General features: G+C 47.7%; 2 protein-coding genes across 2 annotated transcripts in view; one reads left to right on the forward strand and one right to left on the reverse strand.

Moving 5' to 3' along the window:
- Positions 1-26480, forward strand: part of LOC144111039 (alpha-amylase-like) — a 644630-nt gene that overhangs the window by 608966 nt on the left and 9184 nt on the right. The gene's annotated exons all lie outside the window — the stretch shown is intronic.
- On the reverse strand, positions 22947-24961 carry LOC144111040 (uncharacterized). Its single transcript, XM_077644139.1, has 4 exons — positions 24656-24961; positions 24527-24577; positions 23713-23784; positions 22947-23641 (listed from the first exon to the last, which is right to left on the reverse strand). The coding sequence occupies exons 1-4, from the start codon at positions 24720-24722 to the stop codon at positions 22947-22949; spliced, it is 885 nt and encodes a 294-aa protein (XP_077500265.1). The 5' UTR covers positions 24723-24961.

Below are 26480 nucleotides of genomic sequence, written 5' to 3' on the forward strand. Positions count from 1 at the left end.
AATAATGCAGTCGTCAGCAAATGTGCGTATCCAAGACGAGGTGTTTATTGGCAGGTCATTAATGTAAATTAAGAAGAGAAATGGACCGAATAGGAAGAGGAGAATAATTATTAACAACGGTGAACTCCTGACGATTAGAAAGAAAATTACGAACCCATGACAGGGGTAAAGAATCTCATTTGAAGGCACAAAGTTTCGATATTAGTCGGCAATAGCCCAAGCCCACGATGTCCCACAGAAATTGGCTCACAAATTCTGACACAGGTGTTGTGTATCGCGTTCCGCTTTCATGTGGTAGGAAATACATCAGCCAGACTGGTCGATGTATCAATGAGCGTCTAGCGGAACAGCGCAGATTATTGAAAGGCGCTGTGTCCTCCAACCTCGCATTGCACTGCAGGAGTTGCAAAGATTGCTTTCCTGACCTAAACAGGGCAATTATCTTTTTCAGGCTCAGTGATAAGGTATGCCGGGAGCTGATAGAAGCTTACTTGATTAAAAAAGAAGCAGACGCGTGTGCCACATCACCGTCGGTCAGCCTGCAGGCCAAAGAGGTTCCTTTTCTGCGCAGTTTCTTGAGAGCGAGCAGACAGTACGGGTGGTTGGACTGATGCACTTGCTTTTGTTTTTCCTGCTGTTGTGTTCTTATATAACGCAGGAATTAAATGTCATTGGTTTCCCTTGCACACGTGGATATCGGTTGTAGTGTTTCCTTTTTTGTTGTTTTTTTGCTTTTCTTAGGCCTATAAAGCTTCCTTTCTGTGAATAACAATTCAGTTGATAGTCGGCGCTTGTGTTGTGTCTCCTCGTTCGCTTTTGTCCTCGTTTTTTTTGCGCTGCTAAGTATGAATCCACACCAACTGGCCCAACTTTCTGTTCTTAATATGGTAAAACAACCTGTCGTGTCCGGAAGTTGTTGCCAGTGCAGCAAAAGACACGCGATAATTTCACACTGTTTATTTACTACTAAAGAGGGTGCGACCAGCGTCGACCGAGGCGTAAGCCGAACTGCCGCCCGAAGGACAGAGGGGACGGCGCGGCGTCCACACGAGATGTGGCTTCCCAGAACAAGAGGGCGCGGGGGCCCGCCGTGGGGGGCATTTGCGACGGCGCGAGAAGAGGGCCAAGTGGCCGTTAGAAAAGAACACTTGTGACACAGAACAGAACGAAAGAAGGGGACACAGCACAGGGGACACAACACAACCTTAAGAAAATAGTAGGTACTATCAATGGGCATCAGTAGAATATCAAGTTGTAACAAGCTCTTCGGGAATACATGATATTGTTACAGAACAGAAGATGGTCGCAGCTTTTTTTTGGTTTATTTTTGGTTTACAATGAATGTGTAAACCAAGGACGAGCAGGCAAAAGGCGTTATACAACAGATGACGACGGCCTGCCCTCCGATACAAAAACAAAACCAAACGAAATTAAAACAAGCATTCAAAGCATTTGACAGCAACCGACTTCGAACAGAAAACGCAAGTTAAATTGGTAGTTATATACAGAATTGCTTACCAAAAAAGAAACAAAGGTCGTTGTTTATACAGCACTGTCATGAAAGTAGCATATCATGCACGGCTCTTTTATAACTTTGGTCACTTCGTTTTTCCATTGCCATAGAAAGTAGCGGGGGGTAAGCATTTAGAACTCGCGGTTTCACAAATGTCAACATTTGCTGGCCATAATTTGTACGGGACATCGAAACATGGAAATTAGCTGTTCGGAATAGAATAGCTTATAGAATCACCGAAGAACTCACAACAGAAGGCACAAGCACAAAGCACTCAAGGCACAGGCTGTCGAAAAGTATTCGGCCAGCGAGCACACGTCCAGCACGCACAACTTCGTCCACGTCATCACCGTACACTGGGTTCGTAGCACGACCCCCTGGTGCAGAAGCATCTTCGCAGTGCTGATTACAGACTGTCAAAGCACAGGAGGTGGTAGGGCTTGAGGCGCGGAGTGTGGCCGATATCGGGTTGCGAGGGACGGGAAGTGGCCTCTTGAAAGGCAGGAGTGATCTCGTAGGTGACGGTCGTAACTTTGCGCAGCAAACGATGCCGGACAAAGTAGCCGGGTGAAGCTTTTCTGCGCTCCCAACACGGCGAGAATGCGACCAGAGTAGCAGTGCTACTAACCGAGTATCAAAACTTCAGAAAACTATTTCACTCGACTGGCTGGCGAAATGAATACAAAAACAAGACTAGTACAGTTGTTCTGAGATGTGAAATGAATCACGTTCAAGCCAGTAAGTGCTTGGTAGATGTGCATGATCTGAACAACCAACTTCGCACAAAGAGTCTAACAATTAAAGGTTTGCCTGAGACTGAATTAGAAACCTGGAACGACACATACGGTATCGTAAGCACATTTTTTTCCAGCCACTTGAAGGTTAAAGCAGGTGAAATTTAACGAGCTCATCACATTCAGAAATGCAGTTTTGGATCTCAACGCCCCATATTGTTACGGTTCTGAAACGCAACACCAAGAATGATATTTTAGGAAATGCCAAAAGACTGTCAGATTGTCCCCTCTAACTTCGCCTAAAGTGCGGATAGAGGTGGATTTTTTCCGAAAACTTTACTCCCTCCGAAAAAACTGATGGAACTCGCGAAGGAAACGTCTTAGGCAAGTGCAGTTTTTTTAGGACAGACTAAGATTAAATCACCGCGCCTACAGACACAACTTGACTGATGACCGTGTAGTACAACTTAAACAAAACCAGCGCTGTCCGAATGATCGTCACATGCAGTCTTTTCAGGCCTGCGAACTCGGTCTGTTATTGCTTTTTCTTGCAAACTTCCGTAGTCTTTTACCAAAAGAGGGTAATTTATTGTCTCTAGTTGACACGTGTGACGCGTATGTTATCTTAAGAACAGAAACATGACTTAATCCAACCATTCCGCACTCGGAACTCTCTTTTTCTACTGCATTTACCAGAGCTTGAAACAATGTGGGTAGATATCGGAAACTGCAGTACAAAAAAAAAATCTTAGCTTCTGCTACAGGCCACTTAGCTTTCGTCCTAACTTCACTGATAGTCTTCACTGTACTGTCGCAAAAGTTCAATCGCTGTACCCGAATGTTATCTGAATTTCAGCTGATGATTTTAATTGTCCAGATATCAATTCGACAACCAATCCTTCACTAATCAAGCGTACCAAAAAACAGTGGATGCATAAAAATGCTTGATGTACTTCCTTTTTTCCTGTTTAGACGAACCATGCCGACTATTATTTGGACTAGTGCTATGCAAACTGTTCGAGCAGTCACTTAAAACTGCTAAGCAGCTTGATAGTTGAAAACTGTCTGAGTTCATTTTTGGGAAGTTTGGAGGTAAACGCCCGAAGGTAAAGTTTAGAGGTAAAAACAGTATATAATAAAGTATGTACATATATATTTATATATATATATATATATATATATATATATATATATAAGGTAAAGGAAATGAGGGGCTCGTTTGACAAACATATTAAGGAAGCGAACTGTCACGGACACCCTAGAGGCATAGGAGAATTTTTAATCTTTTTTTTATTTGTAGTGCCAATCAATCGGTTTGAAGAAAATTACTTAAAAAGCAGCAGAAAAAACAACCATGCCGCCGTTGGGATCCGAGCCCACGACCTCCGAATATCGCGTCCGGTGCTCTTACCAACTGAGCTACTGCGACGGCTGTCCAATCTGCTGCTTTCGTGGGTATTTATGTTTACTTCGTGTAAGCGAACCTCGAGAGTGTTCACCAGCTCCACCCTCGACCATAGCGGTGGACGTAGCACGTCCTGTTATACCGCGAGTGTGACGTAAAACGTAATTTAACGGCGAGGGCGGAAACTGTGCGAGAGCCCTCTTATGCTACCTATGGCAACAAGACTGCCAGAACCGAGACCCCCGTTAAGCTATTAGCAGACAAGGTAAAGGAAATGAGGGGCTCGTTTGACAAACATATTAAGGAAGCGAACTGTCACGGACACCAAGAGGCATAGGAGAATTTTTAATCTTTTTTTTATTTGTAGTGCCAATCAATCGGTTTGAAGAAAATTACTTCAAAAGCAGCAGAAAAAACAACCATGCCGCCGTTGGGATCCGAACCCACGACCTCCGAATATCGCGTCCGGTGCTCTTACCAACTGAGCTACGGCGACGGCTGTTCAATGTGATGCTTTCGTGGGTATTTATGTTTACTGCGTGTAAGCGAACCTCGAGAGTGTTCACCAGCTCCACCCTCGACCCTAGCGGTGGACGTAGCACGTCCTGTTATACCGCGAGTGTGACGTAGAACGTCATCTAACGGCGAGGGCGGAAACTGTGCGAGAGCCCTATTATGCTACCAATGGCAACAAGACTGCCAGAACCGAGACCCCCGTTAAGCTATTAGCAGACAAGGTAAAGGAAATGAGGTGCTCGTTTGACAAACATATTAAGGAAGCCAACAGTCACGGAAACTAAGGGGCATAGGGGAATGTTTTTAATCTTTTTTTGTTCGGATTCGGATCCCACCGGTGGGTTCGGATCCCACCGGCGGCATGGTTGTTTTCTCTGCTGCTTTATAAGTAATTTTCTTTAAACCGATTGATTGGCACTACAAATAAAAAAAAGATGCCGACACAGAGTTACACACGGATGCGAGCAACGTCGGCCTTGGTGCCGTTCTAGTTCAGCACCAAGACGGGGTCGAGAAAGTAATTGCCTACGCCAGCCGTGCACTTTCCCGTGCAGAGTGTAACTATTCCACCACTGAAAAAGAATGTTTGGCGGCAGTATGGGCCGCTGCCAAGTTCCGCCCGTACCTTTATGGCCGACCGTTTCGTGTCATCACTGACCATCACTCCTTGTGTTGGCTGAAAAACTTAAAGGATCCTTGTGGCCGCTTAGCACGTTGGGCATTGCGCCTGCAGGAGTTCAATTTCGATGTTATTTATAAGTCTGGCCGGAAGCACACCGATGCTGATAGCCTGTCCCGCGCGCCCGTCGGCCCTCCTTCGTCAGATGCCACCGACGACGATAGCTTCCTCGGAGCAGTCACTACGTCCGATCTCGCCTCCAAACAGCGTGCCGACGACGAGCTGCGACTGATTATTGACCATCTTGAAGGTGGGCATCCTACAATACCCCGGTATCTTGCTCGGGGGTTGTCGTCGTATTGCCTCCGCAATGGGGTGCTTTATAAGAAGAATTCTACGTCGAGTGCGAAAACATACCTGCTAGTCATACCGGCTGATCTAAGGCACGAAATCCTCCTGGCCTGCCACGACGAACCAACTTCAGGGCATCTTGGCTTTACACGCACCCTAAACCGAGTCCGGCAGAACTATTACTGGCCACATCTTTCTCCGAGCGTTAGTCGTTACGTACAGACTTGTCGACAATGCCAGCGGCGAAAAATACCCACGCTCAAGCCATCCGGTAAGCTGCAATCTATTGAACCACCCCTCACACCCTTCGAGCAAGTGGGCATGAACCTTTTAGGCCCATTTCCTTTATCCTCGAACGGACACAAGTGGATCGTAGTCGCCACAGACTACTTAACACGCTACGCCGAAACGAAGGCCCTTGCCCGAGGTACTGCCGGCGAAGTTGCTCGATTCTTTATGAACGACATTGTGCTCAGACACGGTGCACCGTCGACCATCATTACTGACCGAGGAAAGGCGTTTACAGCTCGGCTACTGCGGGACACCTTAACTCTCAGCCATACCGAGCATCGCACAACAACAGCGTATCACCCTCAGACAAATGGATTAACGGAACGACTAAACAAAACTTTGGCGGACATGATCTCAATGTACATCGACGTCGAACATAAAATGGGGGACGAGATCCTGCCGTATGTCACCTTCGCCTACAATACGGCGCCGCAGGAAACCACGAAGTTTACGCCGTTCCGTCTCGTATATGGCAGAGAGGCCCGCACGATGTTGGACGCGATGCTCCCGTGCGGGGAAGAAGCGGTCGAACCCGATGCCGCCCATTTCGCAGAACAGGCCGAGCAAGCCCGTCAGCTGGCCCGCCTGCACATCAAGGAGCAGCATGCCACCGACGCTCGCCACTATAACCTCCGGCACAGGGAAGTCCACTACGAACCAGGGGACCAAGTGTGGGTGTGGACCCCAGTGCGCCACAAAGGCTTGAGCGAGAAACTACTCCACCGCTATTTCGGACCCTATAAAGTCCTGCGCCGTTTAAACAACGTTAATTATGAAGTCATTCCAGATGGAACTGTGACCGTCAGTGTTCGACGCCAGCCGCCTGAAATTGTGCATGTGGTGCGCTTAAAGCCATACTTTTCGCGCTACTGAGCGCTTCCTGCAAGTGAAACCTTGCGTTATTGTACAGTTCACCTCATTTTTTTTTCTTCCTCTCACCTTATCATCGGGACGATGTTTTCTTTCACGGGGGGGGGGGGGGGGGGGGGAATAATGCCACGTGCCTAGCGCCGCGCGACAGCCTTGTTTGGTGCCGACGACGACGAAGCGGTTGTTGTGGGCACGAGCGGCGCGCTGGTGCTGGTCTCTGTGACTCTGTGATCGGAACGGCAAGCCGACCTTATTCTCTGGCCCTCGGCAACGTGTACCTTCCCTGTGACTTCAGTCGTGACAATATATAGTCACGTAGTGGTGACGGCAGTCGAAGCAGCGATGAAGACGGACGAAAGGGTCTTCTAAAAGAACTGTTTATCGGGCTGACTTGCACCCAAAATGGACTGAATCACTCGGCGGCGGCGAAGCGACAAGCGGGCTCGGCGGTCATCGAACAGAATGCCGGTCGCTGTCGGCCGTGCTCAGTTTAAAGCTGATAGCGAACTTTCGAGATTAAGAGCGCAAAGTTACTAGAACATTCCGGAACAACGTAGAATCAGCTCTGCCTGGCTGCGATCAATCGAGATAAATCTAGTCGCGTCTCGCGTAGCAAACAAAGCGATAAAGTGATGTGGCGGCAGATTTGAAAAACGAACACACTGCAAATATTCGCGGCATTACTCCCCTCTCAAAGAAGCATCGACCCGATGCATTAAAACAAATAATGCGACTAGTAAGGAAAAAACGGATCTTGCGAAAATATAGCATGGAAATGCAGCGGCCTTCAGCGCGCATAATACGGCTTCAGACTGACAACATGGACAACTTCTGGTCGTACGCGGTGTCGCTGGGATGCAGTCATTGCGTCAGGGATGATTTCGTAATCCAGTTCACCCACCCGACGAAGAACCTTGTACGGGCCGAAATAGGGGCGCAAAAGCTTTTCACTCAATCCACGGCGGCGAATGGGCGTCCACACCCAGACTTGGTCTCCTGGCTTGTATTTCGCATTGCGTCTTCGTAGGTTGTAGCGTCTGGCTGCGGACCGCTGCTGATCTTTGATCCGTAATCGGGGAAGCCTTCGAGCTTCTGCGCGTTGAAGGTAGGCGTCAACGTAGACGTTCTCTTCTTCTGTAACGTTGGGCAGCATGGCATCTAGCGTGGTCGTGGCCTCCCTGCCATGGACGAGCCTAAAAGGAGTCATCTGGGTGGTCTCCTGCACTGCGGTGTTGTAGGCGAAGACGACGTAAGGCAGGATGACATCCCAGGTTTTGTTTACGCCATCGACATACATAGCGAGCATATCGGCGATGGTTTTGTTCAGGCGCTCGGTCAGTCCGTTGATCTGCGGATGGTATGCAGTTGTCGTCCGGTGGCTGGTTTGGCTGTAGCGCAGGATGGCTTGCGTTAGTTCCGCCGTGAATTCTGTTCCTCTGTCCGTGATGAGCACATCGGGGGCGCCGTGTCGAAGAAGAATGCACTCCACGAAAAATTTGGCGACTTCTGCTGCTGTTCCGTTCGGTAGGACTTTCGCCTCGGCGTAGCGGGTCAGGTAGTCGGTCGCTATGATGACCCACTCATTTCCAGATGTTGACATTGGAAAAGGGCCAAGCAAGTCCATTCCAATCTGCTGAAAGGGCCTTGAGGCAGGTTCAATGGGGCTCAAAAATCCTGTTGGTCGTGTGGGAGGAGTCTTTCGTCGCTGACAATCTCGGGAGGTTTTCACATAGTGTGCGATATCGGCAGACAGTCGGGGCCAGTAATACTTGTCTTGAATGTGGCGGAGGGTGCGAGTATACCCGAGATGTCCAGCTGTCGGCTCGTCGTGTGAAGCCTGTAGAACTTCTTCGCGGAGACAAGTAGGTACAACAAGGAGGTAGGCTGTTTTGTTCGCTGTAAAGTTGTTCTTCACAAGCACCTCATTCTGCATACAGAAGGAAGACAGTCCTCGCTTGAATGAAGCGGGGGGTGAAGAAACATTGCCTTCCAGGTACTCGATGAAGCCTTTTAGGTCCGGGTCCGAGCGTTGCTGCTGAGCAAAACAGCTGGGGCTGATGGGTCCCAGGAAGGCGTCCTTATCGTCGTCCGGCGGCGGTGCATCTGCAGGGGCTCGTGAGAGGCAATCGGCGTCAGAGTGCTTGCGTCCGGACTAGTAAACGACGGTGACGTCCAACTCCTGGAGACGCAGACTCCATCGAGCGAGTCGGCCAGAGGGGTCCTTCAAATTGGAAAGCCAGCAGAGCGCGTGGTGGTCGCTGACCACCTTGAACGGTCGTCCGTAAAGGTAGGGGCGGAATTTCGACGTAGCTCAGATGATGGCAAGGCACTCCTCAGTTGTCGAATAGTTAGCCTCGGCCTTGGAGAGGGAACAGCTAAAGTATGCGATGACTTTCTCCAGCCTGTCACTTTTTTGAACGAGGACGGTGCCTAGTCCCACGCTGCTTGCGTCGGTATGAACTTCAGTATCGGCGTTTTCATCAAAATGCGCAAGGATCTGTGGGGACTGTAAACGACGCTGAAGTTCCTTGAAGGCTTCTGCTTGCGGCGCTTCCCATTTAAACGGCACGTCTGCCTTCGTCAGTTGGGTCAGGGGCTCGGCGATGCGCGAAAAGTTTTTCACTCAACAAAATGTTCCCATCACAATACAGGGCCACCTGCCCGTGGTGCAGAGCCACACCCACACTTTATCACCTTACTTGGGAGTGTGAACGCAACAAAGCATTCCACAAACACGAACACCCGAGTGCGGAGCAATGGGAGAGCCGTCTCACCAGCAGCGAGCTCATGGCCCAACGGGCCTTAGTGAGGCACGCGGGCGATGCAGCACGGCTCAGTGGAGCCCGGGAATAGGGGCCCACTCATGCTGAAGAGAAGACTCCGATCGCCAGCGCCAAGAACAAAGACGACGGAGCTTTCGAATCCGCGAATCTCTTGACTGTATCAATAATAGTTTTCACTCACTCACTCACAAATCGTCGGTAATATGCGCATAGTCCGAGAAATCTGCGCACTGCTTTCTTATCGGCCGGCGGTTGAAACTGTTCAATAGCAGCTGTTTTCTGCGAGTCTGGGCGTACTCCGTCCTTGCTAACGATGTGGCCTAGAAGCAGCAGCTCTTCGTAGGCAAAGCGGCATTTCTCTGCTTTCAAGGTTAGGCCAGACGACTTGATTGCGCCTAGTACTGTTCGAAGTCTTTTGAGGTGCTCTTCAAAGTTCGAAGCGAAGACAACGACGTCATCTAAATATACCAAATTTGCCACTTCAGGCCTGCCAGCACTGTATCCATTACTCGCTGAAACGTCGCTGGTGCGGAACAGACCAAATGGCATCACCTTGAACTCAAAGAGCCCATCCGGAGTGATGAATACTGTCTTCTCGCGATCTCTTTCGTCGACCTCAATTTGCCAGTAGCCGCTCTTGAGGTCCATCGATGAGAAATATTTGGCGTTGCAGAGGCGCTCCAGTGTGTCATCGATGCGGGGGAAGGGGTAGACGTCCTTCTTTGTTATGTTGTTCAAGCGGCGGTAATCCACACAGAATCGAAGTGCGCCGTCTTTCTTTCTCACTAGAACAACCGGTGCCGCCCATGGGCTGTTTGAAGGCTGGATGACGTCGTCGCGAAGCATTTCTTCGACTTGGTCCCGGATGGCTTGTCGTTCTCGCGGTGACACACGGTAGCGGCTTTGCAGGAGAGGTCGGACGTGTTGATCCGTTATAATGCGATGCTTGGCAATTGGCGTCTGTCGCACCTTCGGCGATCTCGAAAAACACTCAATGTAGCTTCGAAGCAGATTGCGGATCTGGTCTTGTCTGTTCCGGTGCAGGGCTGGGTTGATGTCGAAAGTGGGCGAGTTCTCTTGGTCAGGCGAATCTTCTGCGGAAGGGTCGGAGAGGGCGAAGGAGTCTCATACGTCAGATATTTCGTCGAAGAAAGCAATCGTCGTTCCTCTATTAATGTGGCGGTATTCTTCGCTGAAGTTAGTCAGCAATACTTCGGCCTGGCCATTGCGCAAATGTGCGATGCCTCTTGCGATGCTGATTCCTCGGTCTAGGAGCAACTGCATATTGCCCTCGATGATGGCTTCAGCGTTAATGGATTTCATGGCGCATACGGTCAGGATAACGCTTGATCGGGGTGGGACGCTCACTTCTTCCTCCAGGACACTCAGGGAAACGTGATTTTCCCGAGTTTTCATCGAAGCGATGGCTTCGTCCGTCGAAAGCGTGATCAGCTTGGATCGCAGGTCGATGATCGCCTGATGCTCATTAAGGAAATCCATACCCAAGATCACTTCGCGGGAGCATTGCGGTAGCACAACAAAGATCGCAGGATAGGTATGTCCTTTGACAGTCACTCGCGCTGTGCATCGTCCTGATGGCGTAATGAGGTGGCCCCCTGCGGTGCGAATTTGTGGGCCGTCCCAAGCCGTTGTGACTTTTCTCAGCTGCGCAGCGAATGTTCCATTCATCACCGAGTAATCGGCTCCTGTGTCGACTAGAGCGGTAACTTTCCGGCCGTCGATAGTCACTTCTAAGTCAGAGGTCCTGGCTCTTGCATTGCATGTTGCTTTTGGCGTCGGGTCACGGCTTCGTCGCGTATGTGAGTCGCGGGTGGGGCGTGTGGTCGAAGCTCTTCTGGGTAGCAGCGTCGTTTTCAAGGCAGCCTGCGTCGTGGTCGGGGTTCTCATTGTCTGCGGCGTCGGTGCAGCGAGTGCCGGTTCTTCATGCGGCGTCGCGTGTGCAGCGTCTTCATGGGGCGTGGTCGGTGGAGGATCTTCGGCGTTTCGCTCTTGAGAAACCTCACCTCCAGAGGTTGCTGCCTTCAGTTTCCCCTACGCGGGCTGGGAGACCTTCCTCGTACCGCGGCTGCGTAGCTGCGGCGAGGCGGCGCAAAGCGCGACGTTGACGGCGATGGTGAGCGCGAAAAACGGTTCGGCGTGTACTTTTCTCGACGCAGGTACTCGTCGATTTCCTGCGGACATTGCCCGAAGAGTGGTCGTGGGGCGTTAATGGCAAATCCTCGAAGACCGATACGTCGGCACGGGCAGTGACGAAGAATATGGCCGGCCTCACCGCAATAGAAGCACAACGGCCCGTTGTCGGATGTCCTCCAGGCGTCGGATTTCCTGGGGCTTGAGCATCGGTCATAGGCTGGGTGGGCGGGGGCTGGGAGGCGGCGTTGTGGAACAAGTGGCTCATCTCGGGGAGGACGTGGGGGTTGTCGTTGGGGCTGGGCAGTCCTTACCGCAGCGGCGTAGGTCACGGCCTGGGGTTCTGTGGCCGTCGGGGTGCCAAGTGCCTGTTGCACTTCTTCCCGTACCACGTCACGTCCATCAGAGTCGCTGCTTGTGGCTGTGGGGAGGATGGCAGTAATCGGCGTAGCTCCTCTAGGACGATTTCGCGGATAACTTCCCGCAAGCTGTTGCTGGTGGTGGCCGGCGTGTCCGAAAGGATTGCACAGGCAGAGGAAGGACGATTGTACCGCCGAGCTCGGACGTCGAGGGTCTTCTCAATCGTGCCGGCTTCTTGCATGAATTCCTCGACTCTTTTGGCGGCTGGCGGACGAGGCTTGCAAAGAGTTGTTCTTTTACGGCGCGCATTAAAAACTGAACTTTCTTTTTCTCGGTCGTCCCGGGGTCGGCGCGGCGAAATAGGCGCTTCATCTCCTCGACGTAACCGCGGACGGGCTCATTCGGAAGTTGGATCCTGGACTCGAGGAGTCGTTCGGCTCTTTCTTTCCTCACGACACTGGTGAATACCTTCAATAGTTCTCTCTTGAATAGCTCCCACGTCGTAAGGGACGACTCGTAGTTTTCGTACCACGTGCGTGCGGAGCCATCCAATGAGAACACGTGTCCAATTTTTGCCGCATCATCCCACTAGTGAATGACGCCACGCGCTCAAATTGATCCAACCATTCTTCAGGGTCTTCGCCTAGGGATCCATTGAAAGTTGGCGGCACCCGCGGCTGCTGCAGTATGATCGGTGTCGACATCTTTGGCGAGGTTGCGGTGCTCGTAGCCGCGTCTTTTCGCTGTCTTGTGCGGTCCGGCAGTTTCCCGAACTCAGGCTCATCTCCCTGGAAACATCGGCTGGCTCGCTGAGCTGCTGGCTCGTACTCTGGTGCGAAGCGCTCAGGGCTGGCTTCACGTCTTGAAGGGGGCGTCCGGAACATGGAAGGCCACACAGCACCTCCACCAGATGTCACGTAGTGGTGACGGCAGTCGACGCAGCGATGAAGACGGACGAAAGGGTCTTCTAAAAGAACTGTTTATTGGGCTGACTTGCACCCAAAATGGACTGAATCACTCGGCGGCGGCGAAGCGACAAGCGTGCTCGGCGGTCATCGAACAGAATGCCGGTCGCTGTCGGCCGTGCTCAATTTAAAGCTGATAGCGAACTTTCGAGATAAAGAGCGCAAAGTTACTAGAACATTCCGGATCAACGTAGAATCAGCTCTGCCTGGCTGCGATCAATCGAGATAAATCTAGTCGCGTCTTGCGTAGCAAACAAAGCGATAAAGTGATGTGGCGGGAGATTTGAAAAACGAACACACTGCAAATATTCGCGGCAATATATATATATATATATATATATATATATATATATATATATATATATATATATATATATATACATATATATAAGTGGGATAATATTACTTAGATAATACCGTTAGATGACGTTCCACGTCACGCTCGCGGTATTACAGGACGTGCTACGACCGCCGCTACGGACTAAGGTGGCGCTGGTGAACGCTCTCAAGGTTCGCGTACACCAAATAAACATAAATGCCCACGAGAGCAGCAGATTGGACAGCCGTCGCCGTAGCTCAGTTGGTAAGAGCACCGGACGCGATATTCGGAGGTCGTGGGTTCGGATCCCACCGGCGGCATGGTTGTTTTTTCTTCTGCTTTATAAATAATTTTCTTTAAGCGATTTATTAATCTAAGTAATACTATCCCACTTATAAGTACAACACATTAAAAAAACGTTCCCCTATGCACCTTGGTTTCGGTGACTGTTGGCTCCCTTCATAAGTTTGTCAAACGGGCCCCTCATTTACTTTTACCTTGTCTGCTAATAGCTGAACGAGGGTCTCGGTTCTGGCAGTCTTGATGCCACCGGTTGCTTGAAGAGGGCTCTCGCACAGTTTCCGCCCTTGCCGTTAGATGACGTTCCACGTCACGCTCGCGGTATTACAGGACGTGCTACGTCCGCCGCTACGGACGAGGGTGGCGCTGGTGAACACTCTCAAGGTTCGCGTACACCAAATAAACATAAATGCCCACGAGAGCAGCAGATTGGACAGCCGTCGCCGTAGCTCAGTTGGTAAGAGCACCGGACGCGATATTCGGAGGTCGTGGGTTCGGATCCCACCGGCGGCATGGTTGGTTTTTCTGCTGCTTTATAAATAATTTTCTTTAAGCGATTTATTAATCTAAGTAATATTATCCCACTTATAAGTACAACACATTAAAAAAAATAACGTTCCCCTATGCATCTTGGTTTCGGTGACTGTTGGCTCCCTTCATAAGTTTGTCAAACGGGCCCCTCATTTACTTTACCTTGTCTATATATATATATATATATATATATATATATATATATATATATATATATATATATATATATATATATATATATATATATATATATATATTTGCGTGTGTCTGTGTGTGGATATAATGGTTAACACATGTTCAGTTCAGCCGTCTGTAATTGAGTAGGTATGAGGGACATGTCATTTTTAGCAAACGGTAGTAACTAGACAAAAAGTGAAACTTGGGCAAGTCGGTATCGCTGATCCATGGTATGGCGTTTAGCGCAAACCAAGACGACAGAAAAAGAACAGATATGCATACCACAGGCGCTAACTTCCCACGGAAAGATTCGCAGACCACCAAGGCAAAAGTGACATGAGTGGACTACCATGCACGTGCGCCTGAAAAAAAAACAGAAAAAATGCTGAATCACCAGTTTTCGGAACTTAGGCAGGCTATCTCACTTCTTGACAGGGAGCTGGCGATAGAAGGCATGCTTACATATTGATCTTGCAAAACAATGATCTGCACAGCTTCTATTATTTAACGAGTTAACCCATCTCTGCCTTGGACCATGACTGTATATTAAGGTGAAAGACTTTCTTGGCTCAGGAGTAAGTTGTGCGTAGGCGGAAGTTGTAGACGAATGCTGTCCGCGAAAGTGTCCTCACTTCCATGGTAATTAAAATATAAGGAAAGAAAATTGGAGTAAGAAACGAAATTAGGGTCTAGGTGGGAATCGATTCCGGGCCATCGGCTTGCGAGACGGGGCCCTGGCACTCCGCCAGGACACCATGACGTTTGAAGCTCAGTAAAGGTGCGCCTTGGGCAAGGGCATTTCAGTCCACAGTTGCTCGTGGACAAAAAGATGCTGAAAACATTGCTGTGCGAGCAACAGGCCGAATTATCTTAAATGGATGCGTAGCGCGATGAGAAATGTGGGTACGATGCACAATATAAGGTGCTTGACTGAGTGAACTGTGAATAATTTTGCGCATAAAACAAAGTCTGACAATGCGGTGACGAAGTAAGAGGCTTTCAAGGCTAGAATTTTCCTTCAGAGATGAAACACTGATGAAATACGAGTATGCATGATCCACGAAGCGGATGGCATGGCTTTGAATTGATTCGATCGCATTTGTTTAGTATATCGGAGGTGGGTTCCAGATGGGACTGGTGTATACAAGTTTCGATGTGATAAGTGTTTTATATGCTAGAATTTTCACGTGTTGTGGTGCATGATGTAGGTGACGTTTCAAGAAACCTAAAGACCTGTTAGGAGATGATATGATGTAAGTTTTGTGTGTGCGCCAAGATATATCGCTGCAGAGGGTGATTGCCAGATACTTATGTGACTGAACGCGTTCTATGAAAGAGTTATCAATTTCATGCGGAGAAAACAAGGGGGTTACGCTGCCGAGTAAAACAGACGAGTTTACATTTTTTGGAGTTTAAAATTGTAAGCCAACGATCACACTATTCTTGGACTTGGTTGAGAGCATGCTGTATACAGGTATTTGGTCAGAGATATTAGTGATTTTCTGATAGACTTCGCAGTCGTAGGCAAAAATTGTTATCTGACTGTGTACATGAACAGTTGGGTCATTTATGTGTATTTTCTGGTATTAAGACAGAAAAGGCAAGGACGAAAAAGATTGGAAGTGCGTATGGTAAACCAAAAAAAAAATCCGTCCAGAAAAGCAGGAAACTTACGGATTGTGCCACACCTCCGACCTCTCTAAAATTAAATCAGTGGCATTAGGCGCCAGTCAACAGATATCATTTGAACACCATGCGGAACGTACCAAACGCCATCACGTCTAGTAGATTTGGATTGCTGCACTGTAATATCTGGAGTAAAATATAAATCTAGATCCATTAGTAACCATGAGCAGTAGAAGGAATGTTCAATATAATTTTATTGTACAGTCAGAAACTTGGCAGGAAGAGGATGAATTCATTACTGCACGTAACTCTAAATTTGTCATTTCCAAGGAAATAAGGATGGATAGGTGGAGGTATAGCGCTGTAAATATTATTAACCATGGAATACGAAAAAATAGAACGCCACACAGAAACTAAGGAGAGAGAATATGAGACGATAATTGTTCACCTAGCACTCCGCGTCACTATAGGAGCATTAACACGATAGTGTTAAAGGCCCCATTCACCAGAAAATGCGGTGTCGGCGTTGTCAGCTCCGGCGTTGTGCGCGAAAAACCACGGGCATGGCTCTCGTAGGTGGTTCCCAGAGCAAAATGGTGGTTTGAGCTAGTTGGTACATATTCACAATTTCACCAGCGCTGCGACTAGGAACAAGAACAGAGAAGGAAGACAAGGACAAGCGCTACTAACAACTGGAAGTTTATTTGAAAAAACACAGATTATATGCACACAACTGACAACCCAAAGCGCCTGCGCTTCCCCCACCAGGCACGCAAAAGAGAGTTAAAAATCTAGATACAAAATTTCACACTCATGTAAGTTTACAGATGGCGTGCTAACGCACGTGTCGATGTTCTTGTGAATGTGATAGGCTTCACACAACTCCCTAGTTAACTGATCTGGATGTCTGAATTTAATCTTAGCCCTGTTAAGCAGAGGAAAGCATGCTTTTTTGTTAGACACACCGGGTTTGTTTAGAAGACAATCTCTGTAATGAAGGGACAGATTTGATGAAGGAGCACCATTCAAAGAGGTTCTATGCTGACGTAAGCGTGTATTTATGCATTTACCGGTTTGCCCAATGTAACTCTTGCCGCATTTAAAAGGTATGTCATAAACCACTCCCTCTGCACATGGCACAAGGGTTGACTCATGATCCACCTGGCATGCATTTTTTCTTTTGCCTCTTATTTGCTTCTGTTCCCGGGCTCTTTTGTCAACAATAGCACAAACCTTGCCTAGTTTATTAGGGACCGAAAAGAGCACTTTTACCCCATATCTAGTGCCAACCTGCTTAAGCCTATGGGATAACTGATGAATGTAGGGTATTACCGCATACTTCGTTCTGTCATTGCCGGAATTTTCCTGTGCTTCATGTCTACCAAACGACTTCATCTTCTTCAGGATCTTGTTGCTAGCAAGCGCTATCACATCTCTGGGGAAGCCCGCTGACCTTAGCCTTTGAACTTGCTTATCGAAACTGCTGCCTAAAGTATGAATACATGACTTAGTAAGTGCAGATCCTAAACAAGACACTGCTATGCCACATTTAACTATTTTCGAGTGCCCAGACTGATAATTTAGCAAGGGCTTTTCCGACCGCTGTAGGAAGGACCAACAAACATGATTCACCTTTTTCTCCAATCTAATATCAGCTGCAATTCTTGGATATTAGATTGGAGAAAAAGGTGAATCATGTTTGTTGGTCCTTCCTACAGCGGTCGGAAAAGCCCTTGCTAAATTATCAGTCTGGGCACTCGAAAATAGTTAAATGTGGCATAGCAGTGTCTTGTTTAGGATCTGCACTTACTAAGTCATGTATTCATACTTTAGGCAGCAGTTTCGATAAGCAAGTTCAAAGGCTAAGGTCAGCGGGCTTCCCCAGAGATGTGATAGCGCTTGCTAGCAACAAGATCCTGAAGAAGATGAAGTCGTTTGGTAGACATGAAGCACAGGAAAATTCCGGCAATGACAGAACGAAGTATGCGGTAATACCCTACATTCATCAGTTATCCCATAGGCTTAAGCAGGTTGGCACTAGATATGGGGTAAAAGTGCTCTTTTCGGTCCCTAATAAACTAGGCAAGGTTTGTGCTATTGTTGACAAAAGAGCCCGGGAACAGAAGCAAATAAGAGGCAAAAGAAAAAATGCATGCCAGGTGGATCATGAGTCAACCCTTGTGCCATGTGCAGAGGGAGTGGTTCATGACATACCTTTTAAATGCGGCAAGAGTTACATTGGGCAAACCGGTAAATGCATAAATACACGCTTACGTCAGCATAGAACCTCTTTGAATGGTGCTCCTTCATCAAATCTGTCCCTTCATTACAGAGATTGTCTTCTAAACAAACCCGGTGTGTCTAACAAAAAAGCATGCTTTCCTCTGCTTAACAGGGCTAAGATTAAATTCAGACATCCAGATCAGTTAACTAGGGAGTTGTGTGAAGCCTATCACATTCACAAGAACATCGACACGTGCGTTAGCACGCCATCTGTAAACTTACATGAGTGTGAAATTTTGTATCTAGATTTTTAACTCTCTTTTGCGTGCCTGGTGGGGGAAGCGCAGGCGCTTTGGGTTGTCAGTTGTGTGCATATAATCTGTGTTTTTTCAAATAAACTTCCAGTTGTTAGTAGCGCTTGTCCTTGTCTTCCTTCTCTGTTCTTGTTCCTAGTCGCAGCGCTGGTGAAATTGTAAAAGTGGTTCCCAGAGAGCAGCCTAGGAGGCAGGTGGGCCACCTAGGTCACATGACTTTGCGCTGTCGTCACAACGAATAGTGAGTACCTTCCCACAGTGGCAGTTGGTAGTTAAATTAATGATTGGCGGCTCGGGACCTGGCTCGCGCAAGGCCTACCGTCGGGAGCACCTGTCATCGCAGGGCAGTGGTGCATCGCTTAACCACGGTTCCAGGAGGGGTATGAAGACTCCCAGGAATCTATGAATGTAACGTAGGGAAAGACCCTCTGTATGCATGAAAATTAGACCGTTGCGCTATCGCCATACCCTTAATGGCCCCTGCAAATATTAATGAGACCACCGAATTCATGGTCACCAACAGTGCTGCAAAATACAGAAACCATCTTGAATTTTTTCAAATGCACTCGACGAGTCATAATACCTGCACACTCTATTATTAACATAGGCAATCCATTGCGAGCGTTCAGTACAAAAATGCTCGGTCGCCCTGCGGACTGAAAAATCACCCATCAAGAACACTTACGTCTTTTGAAGTAAGAGATCTTTCGAGGACAATTTATTGCAGGCTCATGAAATAACAGTCTATTGTTGATCATTTTCTCGTCTTCAAATTTGTTGACCTCGCTGTTTCGTGCTTAGCTAACACAACCACCCGCAATGCGCTCAAATAGAATCGCCAAAAAACGAGAGCATTGATTCAGAAAAAGGACTTTTTTGGAGCGCATGCTGATGGCATTCATAATGCTTAGGAAAGGTTTTTCTTGTTGCTAAAATCATACTCGAAGGTCAGCGTAGTATACTATACCTATCTGTCCCTGAATGATTGATTGATGACTGAGAATAAAGAACACTGCATTGCAAGTAGCACTGGCACAGCAGTGTTGCAGCGATGTCGTAGAGATGGAGCATGCCGCTCGCGTACAAGAGAACCGTTGCTCGAATCACGATGTCCAGCAGCTCTGCGCAGTAAAAATAAACAGCATATCTACGAGAAACATGAAAAAAATGGCATAAGATTTCCTTTGTCTGCGCCAAATGCGACGTAAGTGCGCTAGCACTAGTTGTTGTGCTCAGTTTAACTCGATTATGACCGAAATCGGAGAATGGCGATTTTAGGACTAGCGCACTAAAACTAGAAGGGACACTTCAGCTCTCCGTTAGAGCAGCTGAAACGATTTTCAAATTGCACGAAACGCTGTGGTTGGGAAGAAGGAACCTTGGAAATCAAGTGTGTAAATTTTTTCTCATTTCTGTCTGCAAAATGAGCTGCAATCGCTTCTCAGAAACCAACCGCCGACACGCCTTCGTCGCTGCTGGAAGCGCCAGGTGGGGGGAAGGTAAAAAGCGAGAACTGGCGGAAGTGACGCTATTCACGGAGAGTCGTACCGGCCGTCCTGTTTTGCTTGCTCCGCTGCGGCCCGTGCTTTGGTGAACAACGCTATCTACTGCCAGTGCAGTTTGCTTTCTCTAGTTCAGGCGTTCTGTGTAATGCTTGAAGCCTGTATATGAACCAGTTTTGGCATGGTACTTCTTTCGAACAGCGCTCAACTTGGTAGAACCCCGAGGTTGTTCTCCTCCATCCGCTTCCACGCTAACCAGGCAAACCGCCAGTACGCAGCATAACGAAACTGCCTGCACAAAATATGTTTATTGCACCAATATTTTTCTTTTGCTTATATTACTCTCTTCCCTGTTTGTAAACTTTTTGTTTTTCATGCAGCTGGTTCACATCCATGCAGAGCTAAAGAAACTTCCAGCACTGCCTTACTGAGGCACACAGTCTTCAACTCTTTTTGAGCTCGTTACGCAGTGTGCGCCTTTTTGTTTTTTCCTGAGTCTTTGCACTTCCTGGAAGCATAAGAAATACACTTAATCTTTCATCAGTGCGCAGCACATGCAGCTGCACCTAGTTGAACAAAAAACTGATTTTATGAACCTGGTATACGTGAGCAATGCAAACATTTGCATTCACGAACACCTATTCATGGCTGACGATCGACAATACCGTCAGAATTCGTGCAAATTTCTCCTTGCGTCAGAACGGGTAAGCCGCTGAGCAGTGAGCATGTATCTGCCACAAGTAATTCTGCTGGTTATCTTGATACGCAACAGCAGCAACTATATATATCTCGCAGGACACTAGCTTTGATGAGCAGCACTGCGAGCTCCGAAACGCAGCGATAATTAGTGTTCAAAAGCGTGTTCAGCATGCAAAGAAAAACGAAACTACGGGGGTAGAGTGCAGAAGTTTCATGATGAAAGATTAATAGTGGTTTCCATTGGGCGAACAGGAGCACTTTTAACTGCGCTCAAAGTGCTCTCGCTAGTTCCAGCGCCTACCAGTGGTAGAGCAGGTGGAGGAGGGTTGTGTTCCTTTGGCTGAGGAGTAGTGCTTTTGCGGCGCCGAGAGCAGCCGAGAGCAGTTCTGGGTGCTCCGTCGTTAGCGGCGGAGTAACAGGGGAACGGAGGAAGTCACGTGACCTTTTTGACGTCACTTCTGGTTTTATCTTTGGGAAGGCCGAGGAGAAATGGCGGAAAGCAATAGCGGTGACAGTCAGCCGGTGCCAACAAACGTAATGTCAGTAGCTAAGCGCCGCCGTCTCGACGAGGAGTTGTTGCTACATTTTGATGAAGACAGCAGCTGCAGCGTCGACTCAGACACAAGCTCGTCTTCGGACAGCAGCAGCAGCAGCGATGACGACGATTTGGCGTTGTACGAGGAGATGTTCCAGCAGCTGTGTACCCCGCCGGAGAAGCGACCTAAGGTCAAGTCGTATCTGGAAAAGACAGTTGCCGCGTATTCTGACGAAGAGGTGAGTCCTTGTATCCCATTTAAAACGGGCGATCAATAAGTTACCTGCGTTTGTTTCTTTTTTTACTCACCAGTTTCGCAGGAACTTCCGATTGTCGCGGTCGGTTGCAAATGCTCTTGCAGCTGAGTTCGCGAAATCGCCACACTATCCCTCAAGGACCGATCGCGGAGGCCTGCCCCCAAACTCGCCTCAAGAGCATGTGCTCTCCTTTTTGTGGTAAGATATTGCAATTTTTTAGTAGCAAAGAAAAAGGAGCTGTTATTTAAGATGACTGATTGAAGAAATTTAGGAGCAAAAAAGTCTCGGCGCATCTAACCGGGTGCGAAGCCTGAAATTGAATGCAGTAATACGTCGCGTGATGGAAAGTTTAGCAATCAATTTCTCGCTAAATGCTTATACTGCCTGAAAATTGCTTTTAAATGTCACTGCTCTTCCGCAAGCGCCAGGCTCAACTGATCGCATTCTTCCCACGTGCGAATTTAAATGTATGGGATCACAAATTCGACTTGCGCAGTTTTTTATTATTTCTGTTCTTGCCTGTGCTTCCGTTGTGACATTCAGTGGGAAAATATCGTATGGCAGTACCAAATGTGCCTGATGAACACGTGAAGCTTGTTCAGACAACTGGGCAGATGTGTATTTTTTTCTTTACGTCGCTGCAATGCTTGATGGTTAGAAAAGATGCCAGTTTCACGATTTCGTGTTCTTATAAAATTGTAGCATTTTTTTTTTGCAGCATTTCACTTGCCATGTATGTTACCCTTCAAAGAAAGCTGTGTGCTTTTCTTCACGAAACACATATAACTTATAATAAATATAGTATATACAGGATACCCTTGAATTTAGTTTGAACTGTAAAGTTGTGACAGGCAGTGTCGTCTCATCATTTCTGCTGTAAGCTGCATGAAGACGTTGAAGAGCTTGCGAAAGCAATGTTTTCAGTTCGATCACTTCAAAGAGTTGTTAAGGTCTTACTTTCATGTACAAGCTTATATTCTGATAGGTTTGAAGAGTTTGAGCACGACTTCACTTACTACTTTGTTAGGTCTTCTGTGAAAATTTTTACATTTATTCTTTCTCAACTTTTAGATTTCAGGGTTTTCAGACACTATTGGCTGCATCGACGGGAGCTATATTCCTGTTAGGTGCCCTGCTGGCAAGGTGCTGTCAGTCTACGTAAACAGGCACCATTATCCATCCTTGACGCTGCAGGGAATATGTGATAACCGCAAGAGGTTTCTTGATGCCAGCACTGGTGCACCTAGCAAAATCCACGACTCCAGGATCTTCCGACTTTCAAATGTTTCAAAGAGACTGCCTCAGCTCTGCGCCGGAAAATATCAAATTCTTGGGGACGCTGCGTACCCATCTCGAGAGTTTTTGATAACATCCATCCGAGACTATGGAAGCCTTGATGCCTCTGACAAGGCCTTCAACACCAAACTTTCGTCTACCCGAGTGCTCATTGAAAATGCTTTTGGGGAATTGAAGGGTAGGTTCAGGCAGCAACAGCGTCTGGACCTCATGACAGTAGACAACATGTCGAAATCTATACTCTCGTGTTGTGTCCTCCACAACATCTGCATTGACAATGGGGACTCACCTGATAGCCTACTTCAGGACATGCGTCTGTGCTCCCAGGATAAAAGTGATCAAACCCCTTCTGCAGTTGAAGTTCACAGTGGCACCTCTAGAGAAGAGAGCCTCTTGCGGGCACTTGCAGAAGTCAAACGAGAAAAAATCAAGGCCAAGGTGGGACTAAAAAGGAGGCAGCCACAAAATCTGCCATAATGCAAGCAAGCACAGTGCTAAACGTGAAATAAAAGTTGAGGCAATACTTAAACAAGCCTTGTTTTTGGCCGTGCACAGGGGGTGTATGAAATAAACAGTCATCAAAACATGTTCATTCGAAGTGCACTGTCTTTATTGCCTGAGCCCCAGGGCCTCGCGGATGAGCTGAAGTTTGTCTTTGTGCATCTTGCGACGTTCCTGGCGTTCTTGAGTGCGCTCAGCTCGCCGCTCAGCACGCCTCTTCTCCTTTTCTTTTTCCCGTTCTTCCCTGCGAGCCATTCGCTCTGCACTAATAGCCCGCATTTGGTCAAAAAAAAATTGCATCTGTTGCATACGACTGGTGCTAGCGCGGAATTCCCTTTTCTTGACTTCTGCCGACCCTTTTGTGCTGTCCCCACTTTCTGAACTGTTCGTCGCAGTACTGGAGCTCTCAAGTAGAGGTGAGGGCGGATCAGCTGAACTGTCAGCGCTTGATGATGCCGATGGCTTGTAGGTCACTCCAAAAGAGTCCCTTTGAACCTCTGGTTCAAGACTGTCATCTATGCTCTGAATTTTTCTCATTTCATCGTCAAATGGGACAGGACAAACTGAAGCACCTGATTTGTTATTGTTATCACTTGCCTTTTTCTTCTGCCTCATCGCCGTTTTGTAACAATTTTCACATTGCTGTGGCGTTTTGTGGCATCCAAGCACAGTGGCCAAATCCTGGGAAACCTGTTTAAAAAGCATCTTCTTGTTCTTAAACTTTTTGAAAGGGCCAACCTGAGGAAAGTATTTGTAATAGTAATCTAACATAAGTTTAGTTTCTCCTGGTGTCCACTCAGGAGCTGAAATAAAGAGAAGGCCAGTTTACTAAAAGCGTAAAATGTTTCAAGCAGTGCAGTTGGCACAAGCTCACCTCCACCGCCTCTTTTCACTCCTGGCGCTGGCTGCAGTCCCCTCTCGCCGGCATCGGACCCAGCGGTGTTCTCTGCACGTGAACATACAATCATGGGCATCCGGAAGGGGGGCGGTGCCCCCCCCCCCCCGCCCCCTCGGGAATTACGGATATCATTCATGCACTAGTAGAAAACAACTACACAGCTTGATTAGCAAGCTTAGATGATATTAAGTTATCAAATTTTGCTTAGTGATTTCAATTCTTTGTTAATTAATAAATTCTAATGTTTGTTCTCCAAGCCTAGAACTAATTTGCTGCTTCTAATTTTTGTTTATGTGTGCAGTTTAGACCACAAATAGTTCCTTTTTGGTGCTAACCTACTGCCTCCCCCATACCCGGCCATCGGGTGCACCCCCCTGGAAAAAGTTCTGCGGACGCCCTTGCATACAATTGCGACTGCGAAAATTCTGCCAAGCACCTCCTTTCTGCGCCGCAACGTAACCACAAAAATTTGTCAGTTGGCCCACCCGCATAATTAGATGAAGGCAAACAAGCGGATTACTATCGCACCTTGGTTAATAACGTATTTAGTCAAACAGGCATACACAGCAATCTGGGCGCATCGACAGATAAAAGGGGCAATAAACTGCATAAGAAGGCTTGACAGTATAGCGAGAAAGTGCGGCGCCGTTCTCGTCCGTCGTTGCGTCACGCCGCGACGCCCCCGTTATCCGAAATAGTCCATTCGGCGCGAGAAACTGTGAGCAATGAAAGAAATGGACGAAAACAATCGTCAGATATGGCCCCATGCATAGTAGTTATTGTCACTTACCGTCGGGTCTCTCTTCAATGTTCTCACGAGAGGCCAAGGCATCGATGGCAGCTGTGGTGAACACAAAGAAAGCGCTGGTATTAGCGCTGTTATGTTTCGCAGCCAATTTTTAGGATAGACGACGCTTACCTGGTGTAGCAGTTAGCGGTGAAGCATTTACCATGGCCATGAACAGCCGCTGCGCTTCTTCACCCATCGCAAGCTAAAGACGGCGACAGACACAAAACTGGCGCGGATTGTTGACTGCCGCGAGCGCGCGACGGGATGAAGACAGCGCGAGCGCGGGAAAAAGTTTGGTCACATGACACTTGACGTCACGCGCTCTCCCGTGCTGCTCTGCTCTCGGGGCAGCGTGCATGTTCCATTCGCGAGACGAGGACCCGCGTACCCTCTGCTCTCGTGCACTACTCCAGCTGCTCGCTGCTCTCGCTCCTGTTCGCCCAATGCAAACCGATATAAGAGTATTGCTTATGCTTCCAGGAAGTGCAAGGACTCAGGAAAAAGCAAAAAGGCGCGCACTGCGTAACGAGCTCAAAAAGAGTTGAAGACTGTGTGCCTCAGTAAGGCAGTGCTGGAAGTAGCTTTAGCTAAGCATGAATGTGAACCAGCTGCGTGCAAAAGACAAAAAGTTTTCCGCAAACGAGACAACAGGAAGTGGACCTAGAAGAGCCCCAATGGTGGGACTAAAAATGAAATCGACTTCATACTATGCGCTAAACCTGGCATCATTCAGGATGTGTCCGTCCTCGGAAAGCTGCGTTGTAGCGACCACAGAATGGTAAGGTCTCTAATTAGATTAGACTTGAAGAGCGAACAGAAGAAGCTAGTGAAGAGGAAGACCATTAATGAGTTAGCCGAAAGAGGGAAAGTACAGGAGTTTAGGATACCGCTGCAAAACAGATATTCGGCTTTAACTGAGGAAAACGATCTTGATGTTCATACAATGAACGATAATCTGTCATCAATAATTACGGAGTGCGCCGAAAAAATAGGCGGTAGGACAGTTCGACAGGATACGGAAAGCTATCTCAGGTGACGAAAGATCTGATTAAGAAACGCCAAAGCATTACGAGCGTCTAACCCTACCGACAGAATAGAACTAGCAGACCTATAAAATTGAATAAATAAGTGCAAGGTAGCCGACGTAATGAAGTTTAATATGGAGACAATCAAGCATGCTCTAAAGAACAGAGGTAGCCTAAAAGCAGTGAAGAGGAAACTAGGCATAGATAAAAACCAGACGTATGCATTAAGAGACAAGCAGGGCAATGTCATTAGCAATATGGATAAGATAGTTAACGTAGCCGAAGAGTTCTACACAGACCTGTACAGTAGCCAATGTAATCAGAGCGTTAATGAGAAAGACAGCAGTGCACAGCAATTCGTCATCCAGCCAGTAACGAAAGATGAAGTAAAGAAAGCGTTAGGAGCAATGAAAAGGGGACAAGCAGCTTTGGAGGATCAGGTAACCGCAGATCTGTTGAAGGATGGAGGGGACATCGTGCTAGAAAAACTAGCCACCCTGTATACGCAATGCCTTGTGACCTCGACTGTACCAGAAGCTTGGAATAATGCTAACATTATCTTAATTCATAACAAGAGAGACGCCAAGGACTTGAAAAATTACAGGAGGATCAGCTTACTATCCGTTGCCTACAAAGTATTTACTCAGGTAATCGCTAATAGAGTCAACGCAACCTCAGACTTTAATCAACCAAATGATCAGGCAGGCTTTCTTAAAGGATATTCCAAAATAGATCATATTCACACTATCAATCAGGCAATAGAAAAATGCGCAGAATATAACCAACCTCTATATATAGCCTTCATTGATTACGAGAAAGCATTTGACAAGTGGAATCCTCAGCAGTCATACAAGCATTGCGTAATCAGGGGGCAGAAGAGCCTTATGTCAAAATACTGGAAGATGTATATAGCAACTCCACAGCTACTA

The sequence above is a fragment of the Amblyomma americanum genome, chromosome 11 (assembly GCF_052857255.1).
Source record: "Amblyomma americanum isolate KBUSLIRL-KWMA chromosome 11, ASM5285725v1, whole genome shotgun sequence".
Taxonomy (NCBI): domain Eukaryota; kingdom Metazoa; phylum Arthropoda; class Arachnida; order Ixodida; family Ixodidae; genus Amblyomma; species Amblyomma americanum.